This window comes from Populus euphratica, unplaced genomic scaffold (assembly GCF_000495115.2).
Source record: "Populus euphratica unplaced genomic scaffold, PopEup_1.0 scaffold9.1, whole genome shotgun sequence".
In the NCBI taxonomy this organism is placed as follows: domain Eukaryota; kingdom Viridiplantae; phylum Streptophyta; class Magnoliopsida; order Malpighiales; family Salicaceae; genus Populus; species Populus euphratica.
In genome coordinates, this window is record NW_011499857.1 from 1,448,799 (window position 1) to 1,464,546 (window position 15,748).

At 35.7% G+C, this 15,748-nt stretch overlaps 2 protein-coding genes across 4 annotated transcripts; both read right to left on the reverse strand.

The window, feature by feature from the left end:
- Positions 1 to 408: 408 nt before the first annotated feature.
- On the reverse strand, positions 409 to 7,480 carry LOC105123665 (uncharacterized). The gene is made up of 9 exons (XM_011023358.1): positions 7,226 to 7,480; positions 6,466 to 7,064; positions 6,008 to 6,107; positions 5,433 to 5,489; positions 4,803 to 4,920; positions 2,874 to 2,953; positions 1,993 to 2,054; positions 1,787 to 1,880; positions 409 to 965 (listed from the first exon to the last, which is right to left on the reverse strand). Exons 2-9 carry the CDS (start codon positions 6,843 to 6,845, stop codon positions 909 to 911), a joined length of 948 nt encoding a protein of 315 aa, XP_011021660.1. The 5' UTR covers positions 6,846 to 7,064; positions 7,226 to 7,480; the 3' UTR covers positions 409 to 908.
- Positions 7,481 to 10,889: 3,409 nt separating this feature from the next.
- LOC105123666 (uncharacterized) lies at positions 10,890 to 15,445 on the reverse strand. Of its 3 annotated transcripts, XR_841915.1 has the most exons (6): positions 15,051 to 15,445; positions 12,310 to 12,408; positions 12,114 to 12,210; positions 11,592 to 11,766; positions 11,157 to 11,378; positions 10,890 to 11,055 (listed from the first exon to the last, which is right to left on the reverse strand). XR_841915.1 is itself a non-coding variant. In XM_011023359.1 (5 exons), the coding sequence occupies exons 1-5, from the start codon at positions 15,069 to 15,071 to the stop codon at positions 11,318 to 11,320; spliced, it is 453 nt and encodes a 150-aa protein (XP_011021661.1). In that variant the 5' UTR covers positions 15,072 to 15,445; the 3' UTR covers positions 10,890 to 11,317. The 3 variants fall into 3 exon arrangements, 2 of the variants coding, with proteins under 2 accessions (XP_011021661.1, XP_011021662.1); XM_011023359.1 differs by having other exon boundaries at positions 10,890 to 11,378; XM_011023360.1 differs by lacking the exon at positions 15,051 to 15,445 and adding an exon at positions 12,937 to 13,042 and having other exon boundaries at positions 10,890 to 11,378.
- Positions 15,446 to 15,748: the final 303 nt, after the last annotated feature.

Here is a 15,748-nt window from a genome sequence, read left to right on the forward strand (position 1 = left end):
CCCAGGATAAGAAGACTTTCATTAGATAGCAGTAGCACCACTCAAGTCTCATTGAGCTTCCCGAGGATTGCTTCTCAATGTATAAAATAATTACTAAATCGGTTTAAGATATTTTAGATTTATGTTGAAAAAAATAAACTCATTACATTCCCAAAAAACATTATAAGAATATTTTTAGATTTCTTACTTGTATATATATATATATATATATATATTTTTTTAAAGTAAATTCAGAAACTAATTAATAAAACTTTACTAATTACTCGACTTACTCACTCACCGAACAGCATAAAATTACTCGGAGCTATCCTTCTTGGGAAATGGTCTCCCGCCTGTTTCAGCTCTCCTGGTGTTTGCATTGGTAATGTCAATAGAAGAACTGAAAAATAGAAAGGATTAAACATAGCATTGAGAACAATTACTTCGCATCGCGTTAAAGAAAAAGGAAAGATCAACGGGATCAAGCATCATTTATCGATCTAATAGGGTACATGAAGGGTGGCAACAAGATAATATGCTAAGAAGTAGTTATAGTTATAATTTAAGCACCGGATGTTCCACTCCAAGGTTCACTTATCTCGTGAATTTGTACACAGGAAACTTTTTAACTCAAAATTCATCTAAAAAACAGTGATCAAGTTAGAGATTCTCTCCCTGGAGCCAAGGAGCAACGGGCACTTGGTGTTTCTTATTATCCGGTGCCTGGGCAAGATATCTGGTGAGGTAAACATTTCAGGTTCCAAAAATGGGATCTCTACAAATTTCTCCACTGTGGGGACCCATAAATGTGATGACTGTGTACACAAAAGGAAGAATGGCCTCCTACCAGCTGCTTAACATATACAGTAGTAAAATTTCTGTACTTGCACAGACCAGATAAAATCCAAATCGACCTCAAGAATTCTCCATCAGCACCTTGGCTCCTGCTTCTGTTGGATTCCAGAGGGCGAGCCAAACATCATTGACTAGAGATACAAGGGAAACAAAACAAACCAAAATTAAGAAAAACAGTTGATCAAAAGCTTTCTTATCTAACAATGATATTTCACCAGCACAAGCACAGTCATAGGTCTAATGACTGATAAATGTTCCAGGTCAGTCTGCCTAACAGAAGCAGATCAATCCTCTATCAACCACCAAGATTCAAATTGTCTAACAGAATGAGGTGAATACATCGAAGTAATTGGGGCCCTCAGAATACCAGCCCGTGCAAGGATGGAAGTAGTTGAAATAAATGGGAAAAAAAAAGACTGAAAAACACCAAGATAAACAGTGGATACAATAACACATTATGACAGGAAAACATAGTGAAATCAGCATCGCATGTTCAGGCCACAGGTAGCTTAAAAAAAAAGAAGATATTTCGGGGAGGGGACTCATAGGAAGAGGAAAATAAAAACACATACAGGATCTGCTAAAACAACTTAAAGAGGTACGTGTATAGATAAAAAGAACCGCAAAAGGAAGAAAGACCGTGCTAGATCACCACAGTCCTTCCATAAATTTGTTATAAAATCAAGTATCATCAATTTGAAAGGATATTTTAGTTTAAATATAGTTTAAATATGTTCTTTATGTAACTGTATGACAACCGGGGAAAAATATATAGCAACAATCATCCAGGTTCATTAGATCATTTGTCTACATTGGTAATATACAAATGACTTGCTCTTGCAATTTTTTTGGTTTTATATTCGTTGACACATGAATCTTAATGTAACAACACACAAAGACCCCATACTCATCCACAGAAATGTGCAATCAAATCAAATTGAAAATGGATTACCTGAACTGTATTGGGCAATATACTATTTGCAAGATCCTCGTTAATGGACACAGGTAGTGGTGGCATCTGACTCATTCCAGGCATCTCTCTCATACTGCAAAAAACAAAGTAGGATTTCTCACAGCTTAGCAATTCATAGCCAACAATAAATAGCATGGCATTTAATAGCACCAATACAAAAATAAAGTTATTGAGAATCCACGTACTCATTCAGGATGGCAGTGATATTGTTCCTTGTGTGACAAAGGAGGTCAATGTTATCCTGCAACTGTTTATGAAAATGTTAAACTAACAATCCATCCTCAGAAACCACAACTAGTCTTCTGCTACTCTAAACCTTTTAACTCAAGTTCAAAACCAGTATCATAAACTGGCTTCTCAGACCTCTTAAATAAACAAAAGAACAAAAGTTGGGAAATAATATCAAAATCCTAATACCAAGTGGCAAATATTAGCAGCAAGAACTTGATTTGTTGAAAAATCCCACCAATGAACACCCATGGTTATAAATAGTGGAGCAGCAGTTTTGCAAGTCATCACAAGCATTGCTTAACAGCACACTTGCATAGGTCCATCAAATTGCACTGTGGTATTTTTTAGTTTCAGCCATGCTCTGATATTCAGACTTTCCCTTTTGTATCCACCAAAGTTGCAAAAATGCGATTTGTAATGGCTCATGTATCTAACTGCAACCATTCAAAGCAAAACATTCTAGGGCTATACCGTAAACGCATTTCTTCTTTTCACCATGAAGACAAGGCAGGTGCTTAACCGTCCCAGAAATACACAAAGTCATCTTTGCAAAGACCAATTTATATCTATTATGTTCAAGAGCACATTCCATTGAAAGGGAAAAGGACAGCGTTCCTAGAATAAAAAAAGATGGTGTCTTTGATACATTGCATCTGATTTCAACCCATCAATTATTGAAGCATATGGATCAAATTTCAAGAAGATTTAAGAGAAATAGCAGTCACTATATGTCCTTTGCACACAGTGCTGAAAACCTTTGAATGTGCATCCGCTTGCTCTCAGCTAATACTTATTGTTTAAATCAACATTTAAGAAAAAATTTAACAATATTCACCTTGAATATGGAAAGGTTCGCTGAGATCTGACTAAAAGCCTGGGCATTCTGGTCCAAGAGTCTAGCCATCCCACTAATTCCTGAAACCCACCCAGGTAAATTAATATAGTAATAAAACCATATAAACTTGCAACCAAGGAACTCGTAAAAGAAAGAAGAGTTATGAAGGCAAAGTGTAATCTGCATGATGAAAACGAGACACAACAGAATATAAAGAAAAAAGGAATGGAGGTGATAAAAACAGACATTTTCAACAAGGCAGAAAATCTTGAACAATATATGACATTACAAAAATATTGATTTGAAAGAAAATAACCCATACTGAGCAAACTGTTCTCCGGCCAACTTTTGACAATATAATTTTTTTCAAGTACCTTCTTAAAGGTTCCTCTCACTAACATCAGGCCATTCAATCACATAACTGCCCATTTACTATGCTTTCTCTGGAATAGGTTGTTGTTTCTCAATTGTTCCACAAAAAATTAAAATACTGCATTTTGATCCAGCCAAAATAGAACATCACCACATTGTCATGCTGTGGTCTGCACCATGACATGCAGTATCTCACAAATTTCATCTGAGACTCAAGGCCCATTTATATTCATGAGTTAAATCCATAATTTCCAGTTTTTCTTTTCTTTTTATTTGAGCTTAGCTTAGATTGCCAAAGTGGTCAGCAGAACATCAGCCACAGCCAGGAAAGATAAATCTCAAAATGATGAAGCCATTGTATGGTTACAAAAAAAAGATCCGAGGGGAAAAGCAAGACCTGAAAATACACCCTAGCCATTCAGAATGCTCTGATAATGAATTTCGTAATCAGCCACTAAAGCAAAATCCAACTTGCTGGTCATTACCAGCAGTGTCTGTTGGAACTAGCAGCCCTTTTATTGGCTTTTGGCAACCAACTTTGAGCACATTTATTAGAAAAATGATTCAATTCAACAACAGTAGGGTTGTTTACATTGTTTAGTCACTGGTCAGGCATCTGATTATTCATGCTTTAAGTTCTCTTAATGATGAGATTCCTTTATACAAAGTAACTATAAGCAGCTTAAAAACACATAAATAGGCAGTGACTTCGAGTTATCAACAATCGCTTCACCATGAAGAAAGCTCTTTAACAAAAAACAACTCTTTTGGATGCCATGTTATGTTGAACTTTTAAATGAAATGAAATTTAGTTTTTCTCTAGAATCATAGCAGTTACCAAGCTCTTTTCTGTTATGTTTTCTTTCTAGCATCTTTCCAGTCAAAAGAAACTTTTCTCTTTAGCTCTCATCCAAATCCCAGTGACTGCATTTATTTCATCTCTAGAAAAATTATACATTACTCCTTTTCTTAGCCTCCCAAAACTGAAATTAGTTTGTTATAACCTCTCCCAACCTTGCTTTTATCACTCCCCTTAAAATATAGCCCTATTCTCACATTATCAAGCTATGCTACATGGCGAAAAATAGAACAAGAATGCTCCAATCAAAATCAAGAAATTTCACATCTGATTTTACAGAATTTTTCAAAAACTTCCATAAACCACAGTGCTAGAATCAAAGCTACGATGCTCAAAGTTATCTTCACCTTAGCAAAAACTTGCACACATCCCTTTTCAAAATTCAACATAAAGAGTTTGAACTTAAAAGAGCTTCTCTTTTAGCTTCTGAAACAGCATTACATAGAAAAAGAAACAAAACAGGAGCATCAGATTTTAAAACATGTATTATGTATGTATATTTAAACACATATTGATTAGTCAAAATTGCAATTATATCATGCTGCTGATCTGCAGTTTGAATGCAAATCATATACCAAACTCCAGCACATGAAAAGAGAGAGATTTGGACAAATAGGAGCCAGAAGTTACTTAATGCAGTTAACGCAAAAAATTGAGACATTAAACAAAGATGTTTCTCATAAAATGTGAAGACTAACCTTCAAAAGGCAAAGGTTCACTTTGGTCCATATGGTGCATCATTAGATGATAAGCAGCCATGCTCTGCGGTAAAGCTGCAGCCATGTTCATCTTCGAGGATGATTCCACCAGCTTATCCTGAAGAAGCATGATCTTTAGAATACTGGTTCCTCATTCAACATTACATCCTAAAGACATTAATCATTTCAATCCATTAAGATAGAATTTAGATTGTCAGTTCTATGCTACATATGAATAAGTTGTAAGCATGAAGTTTACTTAATGGGATTTTTTATCACTTGTCCAGCCATGACAATTCAATCAAAACCAGAATTCCTGCTTCCATATAAAAAAGGGGCACGGCTGCTACACACTTCAACTTGGAGGAGGTATCCACAACATGGATAAGTTTAGCATTTTGGGGAGACAATCATAATCAAAATTGTTACCCAAACCAATATAACTAAGTCCCAGAACGATGGATGCAGCAAATGTAACTATATTAGCACCTAGCATCACATTTCTGTTTGATGGACAAGTATAATTATGGCAAGTAAAAGTTCAATACATTCTTTAACCTGAAACTTAAGCACCATTTCTTTTTCTCAAAGCACTGAACCATGTGATAAAACAAAACAATCTAAGATTACCTTCCTGTTGTTGATCATCTTTCCCATGTTATAATCTTCTGCTTTCCTTCTCTTTCTCTGCAGAAGATTTTCATAACTACCTTTAAGTCACATAAGCAGATGTGAGGAAAACTATAACTACAAATATTTAGCAAGCAGTAAACATGATCCATGAGATTGGCCAATGAAAAAGGTTTATGACATAGATAACTGATCATTAGATAATACATCAAGGCATAAAGACCCATCTGTCTAGGGAGAAAATACCAAACTACAGTTGCCCTCAAATTTTCTTTTCTTCTTTTTTTGTTTAGCAAGCTTAAATTATTATTATCCCAAGACCTAACCAAAGCCTACATGCATGATAAACATCCGATGCCATCTTCTACAGCAGCTTGATTTGGCTCAGGGAAACGAATGGAACAAGAAATTCAACAAAAGAAGGTTGAGTCTCACAACATTTATACTTTCTATTTGAAGAATGAACAAGAAGGGGGAGCCAAAAGGAGCAAAAACTATTTGATAATTCAAAATTTCCAGTATGATGAATGATGTCTTTCAAAAGCTTCCAAATGAACAACAGGGGGGGAACCTACCATCATCCACCTACACCTTAACGCAACATCACGAACAGTTTTATCACGGAGCATGGCTGCAATCTTTATGTATCTCAGAATAGCTGGTTCGGCGGCATATCTGTAAATTCAAATAGACACATCAGTGCTTGAAAATTATCTACAAAGGCAAAAGTAAGTAGAATCCTTCCTGATAGCAACAACTCCAGACCATATCAGAATAGACCGGTAAAAATTCGTAGCAGCATAACCACATCAAATCAAACTTTAAAACACAGAAAACAAGAGAAAGCTAATAAACCATCATCAACAATGTCAGAGGTAAGTACCCATACAATATATTAAACAACTAATAATACACAGGGTATCATTTCTTGATCTAGAAACATTACATGAATGAATAACACAAGCAAACAAAGTTTCAGCTAAGATAGAAAATGGGGAGAAAAAAACAATAACCCTGAAAACAAACAACCTACTTGTGAAGGCCTTCCTCGAGTTTATACTGCTCCTCGACGGACCACTCAACAGCCAAGCCAGCGTCATGCTTTAAGCCAGGAACGGAATCAAGAAGTAACGAAGATGAGGCAGAAGAATTTCCAGCTTGAGCTTGAATAATTCCACCACTTCCACTACCACCAGGACTGTTATTATTACCAATCAAGCCGAAACTCCCAGGCAACATCAAGCTACTACTAGTATTGGTATTGATCCCAAAGTAAGACCCCATCCCAATGGGAACCATATCCGTTGTGCAGCCGCTGTTTATAGCGCCTGATTGAAACGAAATTGCGTGCCGATTAAGTGCAGAAGGTAAGGTTCCCTCTCGGTGAAACCCTGTGTTAGACTCTGCTGCCATTTCTTCCTTTCTCTCTCTTGGCTTTAAGTTTAAACAACCATCATCACCACTTCAAAACTAATTGAGCTCCAATCAAGAATCAAAACACCCCCAAATCTAAATTCACTGTCAAAAACAGCTGATTTAGCTCAAGAACCGAAAGACATGCCAAGATGTAAGAAGAACATTTCAAACTGAACCCTAATAGACAGAAAGCCCAAACTAAATATTGGTCCCAAGCTGAAAATAGAGAAATAAAAATTATCAGTAAGTGTCCAAAATATGTGAAAGAAAGGTCTAAACGGAGGAGAAATTAAAAATTAAAAAAAAAAAGGAAGGGAAGGGGACGTGTGGTAATGAGAATGAGAGAAAAAGGAAAGGTGGGCAATTGAATGGTTTACCTTTTTGAGGGCTTACTTTCCGACGAAGCCCTAATTGGTTACTTGCCTGCTTCTTTCTCTCTCTCTCTCTCACTTCTCTCACCCCTTCCTGCTTCAACAATACATACATGCATGCATGCATGCATACATACACATACACTCTTATACATACTCTCATACTTTACCCCCACTCTAAAAAAACCATCTTTTCCTTCTAATTGGTTACCTTTGAATCAGATTAGGTATTATCTTTTAAATTTCCTAAAAATAAATAATCAATATCTAAAGAAGAGGGTTCTAAAAAAGAATATTTTTCATTATTAATATTGATTTATAAAGTTAGTGAAGAAGAACGCCAAAGAAAGTATTTTATTATTTCTCCAGTTAATTTTTTATAGAAAAAAGAAAAATGGAAGTCAATTAATGTTGAATGTAATATAATAATAATAATAATAACAACAATAACTGATGATGATGGAGACAGATCTTGGAATTCAGGAACAGTGCCATATCTTGGAATTCAGAAACAGTGGGAATCCCCATAAGCATTTGATGCCAATTATTGTGGTTGCTCCACCTTTCCTTTTTCTTTTTTTTATAATTTGTTTTTGTCATCTTGGATTTACATATTCTCCATCTTTGAAATAAATCAGAGTTTATTTTTAATGCGATTTTTTATAAGAAATATATGAAAATGTTTTTTATTTTTTAAAATTAATACATCAAAGCAATCTAAAATCATCATAAAAAACTTAATTTTAAATAAAAATAAATAAAATTTGAGCCACGTTTGTTTTGGCCGCAATTGCAGACGAGGGCTAAAATTATTACAGCCACTCCCATCTCTCATCTCTCCTCCTGTGATTTTGTTTTGTTGTGTTCTGTACATTTTGGTACACTCTGCCCCTTTCATGTCTTAACACAGGGTTTTTGTATTCTTGCGATTCCATATCAATATCATTCATCAGCTTTTTGAATAATTAACGATTTAGTTTTATTCAACTACTTATTTCCTTTCAACATCTTTAATTTAGCAATAGTAATTCTTTTTGCTGGTGAATTAGTCTCCAGGTCAAATTATTTATTATGTTTGTAGGGAAGAAAATGCTGATTAAATATGTGGGAGTAAATCTAGTTCGAAAGCGACAGGTTCAAGTAACTTTGAAAAAAACAATGAACATAAAATATTTTCTCTTCCATTTGCGTACTTTCTCGATTGTGTCTCCACCAGTTGTGGTCTGAAAATTGAATTTTGGTGGTATGGTATATATTATTTTGTTGAGCATGCTTAGATTTCTCTTAATTTACTTGAATAAATAGTTAATCATGTAATCCAGTATTTGACCAGGTGCGTTTCATCACTCTGAATAACAAACATATATATCGTGCAATTATAGCTATTTTTAGAAATAATATTCTATGAATATTTCTTTTTTCCTCTGAACAAGTAGATATATATAACACGGGATCTTTGTCTTGCCGGGGGTTAAAACACCAGAAAGGTCTTTAGGCCTGCCACTGCTACCACCTAGGCACTAACTTGGAGATTTTCCTTAAACTTAAATGTTAGAACTCCATTGTTTATTGATTTTCCTGGTAATCAGTACTAATGGAGAAGAAGAGACTTGAGGTACGCACCAATCTGAGAAAACATGATTAATACCATTAATTCTCTGTAAACTGGTTTGGTTTACCATTAATTAATCCTTTCCCTTGCTGTCCTACGAGTTGCCAGGGAGCAGTTGAGAGTGACGGTGGAGAGGTCAAATAAAGGGTGTTAGATGCTCGATGAAATTCCTTATTTGAGTGGCTGTGAGCACATAATGCAAGTCTCATGGCAACAGTACTCAGATTGTTAATGCGATATTTTGGATGGTTTTTTAATATAACAAAAGGGATTTATTCCCCAGTCATGGTGGAGATCAAAACTTCACTAATGAAAGGCCAATTTTGCAGTAGTTGATGCCTTTTGGCTTTCCATATCGATCCCTATCCCGTTGGAGATACACTTACCGTACACTTACCGAATAAGGCCAACAAGCAGCTACATACTTGAGTAATTTCAGTGTGCTTCGGATCATGAGGTTGATGCTGGAGATAATGAAACATGCATCCTGCTAGGGCATCTTCAAAGGGTGGGCCAAGAGATAAAAACTCTTTTTTTATATAGCTTTTTTTCCATAAATTTGTAGAAATGAAGAGCCAGAATGACTCTTTTATCGAAGAAAAATCATATATAGTCAAAAGAATTAAAATGGATTATTTAAAGAGTCATTCTTTTTATCCCTATTATTAAATATATTAAAATACAAATGGGTTGTTAGAATGACTTTTTTTCTATTAGAGTGCACATAAAAAGAAAAGAAAAAAGTCATATTTAAATTAACTTCAAAAAGCATATCGAGAACTCCACTCTTCTAAACTGCTTTTGCTAATGGAGATTGCTCTCGTGTATTTTACGATGAAATATTTTTTTTTATTTCCAAGCATTATAGTTATCTTTGGTCAGTTTGTGAATGTTGACAGGGCATAGGATGATGAAAGCATGAAGTGCAGCGGGAATATTTGAATAAGCCATTTGACGCTAGTCAATGTGGAGGCTGTAGAATTTAGAAGTGAGATCGAAGAATAATGGGTACTTGCAACCTATCTCTTTTGTGTTTTTCACAAAATATTTAAAGTAGAAGATGTGCACAACGTCAAGAATTGTGCAACAAATAAAGATTTGAGAGATTTGATACAGCTAATTAAACTCTAGGAATCAATCTTCTCCTGGACAATCTCCCAGACAAATTACCTCTAGCTGATAATGATTATAATCTTGTTTTGATATTCTGGAATGTTGTCTTGCCGATTTCCTTGATGGTATTCGTTTTCATCTTCATCTCACAATGCCAAACAAAAGAAAAACAAGTTATGCTGTTCTTATCAATTAATTTGTTTAATCGTAGCTGCTCAGGGACGTCGATGGACGGAAATCTATGAGAACTGCATACAGTTCTATGGCTATTCTTCCCATTTCCATCGCCATTGTAAGCCTTTTATGTGAGAAATTCTCGTCTTGAATTGGATTTTTTTTTTTTTATTTCTTTTTAATTTCGTGATAACCAAGTACTCAAGGTCATCAGTTATGATTATGACATCAATGTGAAAAAATAATAACAAATAAGGACGAACAGAATTAATAACATAGCAATGATTTGCTGCATACTGTATAACACTAAAAGTTCTCGTATGTGGGGGCAAAAGATATCAACGATCACAGAGGAAAATCTTACTGTCTCAAAGAAAATTTTAGCCATAACCTTTGACAATTTTCATATGTATGATGGCAACAAAATTAAGAAAGTAAGCAGTGACTTATTTTTCTTTGTTCGTTTGCAGGACGTCTACAGCAATTGGTATGGGGACACTTCCAAACTAATTGAAATCAAGTTCATCCTGTGTGGTGGTAAAGTGTATATGTAGAAGCTTGATTTTTAAAAAATAAAATTATTTTTTTATATATTTTTATATCATTTTAATAAATTGATATTAAAAATAATTTTTTTTATATATTTATAAAAAATATTTTAAAAAACAACAATTACTAAAATATTAAAATGACACCGTATGAAATCGGTCCTCCCAGCAGTGGCAACCATCCTGTTGTATATGCAAATCTAGCTAGTTTTTCATAAGATACTAAGATATCCAAGCTCTCCCATAAAAAGAACAGGGTGTGCTCCATGAATTGAGAAAAAGGATTTTGATTTACAAACCTTATAAAAAAGGGGAAAAAACAACTCAAATAATTCAGCTCCTGAGAATCAACATGCAGCAAACACTTCGCAAACATGTGTAGCCTGAAACTAATAAAAAAAGAAAAAGGACTAAAGAAGCTGTGTCATGGAGGACGTGCGGATCATAAATTTAAACTTTAACCACCAGCAGGTAGAGAGAAGCATTTTACCGTCGAGTCTAGCTGGGAGCGGTAGGCCAGCCCTCCCCCCAACAGTAATGAAACAGCAGATGTAAATTAAAAGGAGGACACAGTTGATCCATGTGGACCATTTCTTTGTGTCCTTGGCTTCGCGTGAAGGACGATCGTCCTTGCTACCAGCCCTCCGTGTATTAAGTGCTTCTATTAATGGCAAGGGTAAAGTATATGAGCATCAGTGTGCCCATGCTGGACCTGAAACCAATAATTACGAGTATCAATAAGTCGCACACAAGGGAAACTGCTGCTTGTGCAGCGTATGAGATTCTAGATGGTGCATGTTTCAGCCACTGCTCATGCCCTATTAACTATCATTGCCAAAGATATAGAAGAACAGACAGAGTAACTATGATATTTTTTAAGATGAAACTTCAGAAGAGTCTGAAAATCTAATCGTGGGATACTCACATGGTTGCAAATATGAAAAGGATCTTCCGAGGACTAATCGCCATTAACCGGTTAAGCCTCTTGTTCCATCCATCAACTGGGTCCGCGAGATTAGGGCCGCCAGGGGTTGTTAGGGAGGGACCGAGTGCCTTATTGGTGACTAGTTGCTGCTTCAAAGGATCCAGCTGAGAGCTCCCTGCCACAAAATATGCAGGAAACATAATTCATGTGCTAAGCGCCAAATACGTCTTTTCTGTCATGCCATGTCTCTGAGAATTAACAGAAAAGGGCTAGATAGGATATTTGGGAATGTTTAAGTTAGCTTCTCAGCCAGAACAAAATTAATGCCTATCAAGTCTCAAGTAGGAAGTGAAACCCTTTCTGTAGTCATCAAACTAAAGTGTATTGGCTTCGTTCATGTTCCTTGGCTTCTAGCTTCTCAGTTGTTATATTCTAATCTGCCACTTCACCCACACGCACAAGCTGATACCCATGGATCCATGTACAGAGTATGAAGCATAATTAGCAATCACATCTGCGTACCTTTTATCAGGAGTTTCTTCGCTGGTTCATCAATGCCTTCTTCTTCGTTACCAGTCCATCGTTCTGCTCGGTAAGACCATTTTCGAGACAGCGCTCTCTACAAGCAAGTCAAGAAACAGCAAATAATGTCATATTCATCAAATTAAAAGACAGAAAATGATAGATTTTGGAATTGACATAAGGACATGCTGCTCACTGTCATTTTTGGGCTCCCAGAGCTCCTATCTGATGGCTGTGCAAGACTCTCCATGTCCAACACAACAAAAGAAGTCTTATCCAAAGTTGCAGCATCAGTCTGTGGACATAGCATCTCTTCATTGGTCAAACAATAAAACTTTATGAAGACATGCAAATTACTAGTAAATTCACTCTTCGATGATGTTGGCCAACCAAATTATCTTCGGAATCCCAAATGCAGCAGTGGGAGAAAGAGAACAAAATATCCAAGGAGTTTTCACATGCTTTCTATGATCATTTAGAGTTCAGTGAGTGAAGCAAAACCAGAAAAACAAGCCCGTGAGTCCACATCTCTTATCAGGGATGCATTATAGACCACAAGCTCCATGTTTCCTTAAACCACACAAACTTCACAAGTAAAAGTAGCAAAATCTTGGAACAGTTTATTGAAGTGATTTTATCATAGAATACCAAAACTGATATGAATAATTTTATGATGCTAGTCTACAAAAGCTTTTTATTATAAACTGAAGTGCTAGTAGATTGGAATGCCATTAGAAATGCAAAATACAGAACGATCAAAAGAAGCAGAAAAGGAGAAGAGAGAAGAAAGCAGTAAACTGGCACGCTCTAGAAATGATGTTACCGCTGTTCCCATTAACACTATCTAGAGCTTTCAGCGTTCTCCTCTTGTTCAGGGAGCCTGGAGCCTGGAGCCTGTTTCATCCCCACTCTTCTAACTCGATAAACACTTAACGAGGCGTTTAGTAAGAAATTCTTGTATTTTTTATTGCTTAAACAGAAGTTTTTTCCGCTCTAAAATACAGGGGCAAGCTTTTTGAGACGCAAGTATACATGAGTAATTTTTTTTTAAAAAAAGAAGAATAATCTTGATTTTTTATTAGCTGCAAAACTATCAATGATACACGCTCACCTTAATATCTATTATAATAATCTCAATTTAATCATTCACCTCCTCAACCTTGTATCTACAAATATAAATGACATCCTTTTTATTAGAAGTCACTCGTAATTTGTTTTATATCAGAAATATGCATATAATTATGGACATTTATCTTATCAATTCTACACAGTTCATAACGTGATAAATATATATAGCTAATTATGGACATTTATCTTATCAGTTATCAAGGAGGGATTTTGGTTGAGATTCTGTACGCACAGTCTCGAATCTTGCAGTGTGGAAAACAACATGCCTAAAGTAAATTCGGATTAGGATTAACTTGTTATTAATTAATCCATAAGAAAACACAGTAAGGAAACCAGCCCAGATCTCTCCAAGACCTGGGATTATAATAGTAAGAGGTTAATTGGTGGATGGGTTGAAACCACAACAAACTGAGAATAATATAGAAAATGTCCCTTTTGATACGGCCTCGTGCTTGAGAAAGGGAAAGCAACCTTGAAGCAATGGAACTCAAACAGTAATGCCGAGCATGTTGTCACCCCAGAAAATCAGGGTCAAATACTGAAGAGAAGAAGGTAATTAGAATAAAAAATGGCATTAGAGGCCTAATCCAGCTGAGCCTAATAGAATAAGCTTGCAGGCAACACTCCAATTAGCTTCCACCTACCCTTTCTAGGGCCACTCGCCATGCAATGTGAGAAAACCGAGGCACCAGAGATTCAATTCAATTTGAGAAAATGATATAAGTTGAAAATCTATTTCGAAAATAGCAGAGTTCGAAGATAATCATGTGTCTGAATAGATTTTGTACACGACTGTTATTCTTAATTACAACTGTTTAGTCAAATATCTTTCACAAATTAATTAATCTTAATTAATTAAAATATAAAAGTGGATTTATTGGTTCAAAAGCACGAAATGAAGATAACAGTGGCGACTAGTGGTGAGGCAGAAGTCGAAAGTAGTCCTTGATGGGCTGGGCTAGAGATGGGTCACCCAGACAACTACGACTCCTGAACGTGATGGCGTGGCCTAAAGCTGTCCAATATTATTATTTTTTTCAAGTAGTTCCTTGTTTTGGTACCCCACGGGATATCTGCTGTAGCTCTCCATGCAGAAAAGATTCACCTGCCGCTGCTGGCATGTCTCTCTCTTTCGTCGTCGACGCACGAACGAGATCCGAAATTGAATATAATAGTATTTATTTTACAAAAATAAATTCCCCAAACTAGACTCACACTCGGAAATGCCAACACACCCGAAGCTCGAACATCTCTTGCTGAAATCGCGAACCCATCTTTGGTAAACTTTTCGTGAGTTCATGGCCGGATTTTGTTTGTTGTGCTTTATGGGGTACTCTATTTTTTTTCTTTTTTGGAGAGATTCTACTGTTAAGTGGAAAAGGAAGCAGGACTAGAGGAACTGGTTAATCAAGCTTTTCCAACAACTACCCTAGATGGTGTGTACAGCCCCTCTAACCCTGGCCAAGGCTATGTCATCTGGCTCATCGGTTTTTTTTAAAAAAAGAGAGGATAAAATGCAAGGAATTAACAGCACGATAGCACCGATTATGAGTTAATTTAAGATACATGAAAAATAAAAGCCAGTGCAAACCAAAAAAACAGAGAAAGAGATGAAAACTTGAATGGAGAGGGACGCATGGAAGATTAGAAGCAGAGCCAATTAGGCAGCATTAATCGTCAACATCATAATCTTTGCCCATGGCAAGAATTAGCATCGAGATTGGTGGGAGTGAATTGCAGTAGAATTCAGTTAGCTAGAATTGCATGTAAGTTTAAGAAACGAAGAATAAAGAGAGGTTGCATCAGTACCTGCACGGACACCTCCTCCATTGCAGATTAAGATGGAAGCAGAGCCCAGAGAAGCCAAGAGATTAAAGAGCCCCCGCCACTGTTAAGTACTGATCAAGCAAACGGATAGGGAGAATATGTATGTATCGGAAGCAGCAAACTCTTGTCTCTCTCTACTCTTTCAGGAAGGAGGGGAGTAGGAGCTGTTGAAAAAGAACATCAATCTTTTTTTCCTGCATCTTCCATGATAAGCTACAGATTACTGTATGATATATTGATTTTTTTAAAAAAAAAGGTGATGTTTTTATGATGTTGAAGCTTGGCTGTTTCTTATTAGTTTACTACTAATCTCCCTCCCTCCCTCACTTCTCTCTAGTTTTTTTCTCTAAAGCTTTTGTTTGACCCGTGACATTTTTTCTGTCGCGGAGTTGCCTTTTTTTTTTTTTTAAAGGCAAGTGTTTATAAAGTTCCATGTCTTTTTATCACTGTTATTAAACCAATCACGGTATACAATTCAACGAAAGATACACTTTTCTTGGGGCAGCTTTTAAAATAAATTAGTAGCATATTATTTTTTTAACTATTTTTTATTTATAATTATATTAAAATAGTATTTAAAAAATTAATACTAGCACATCAAATTAATTCAAATATATATATATATATAAATAATTTAAAACAAAAAAAACAAAAACTTTTTAAAATTAGGATTGAAACAC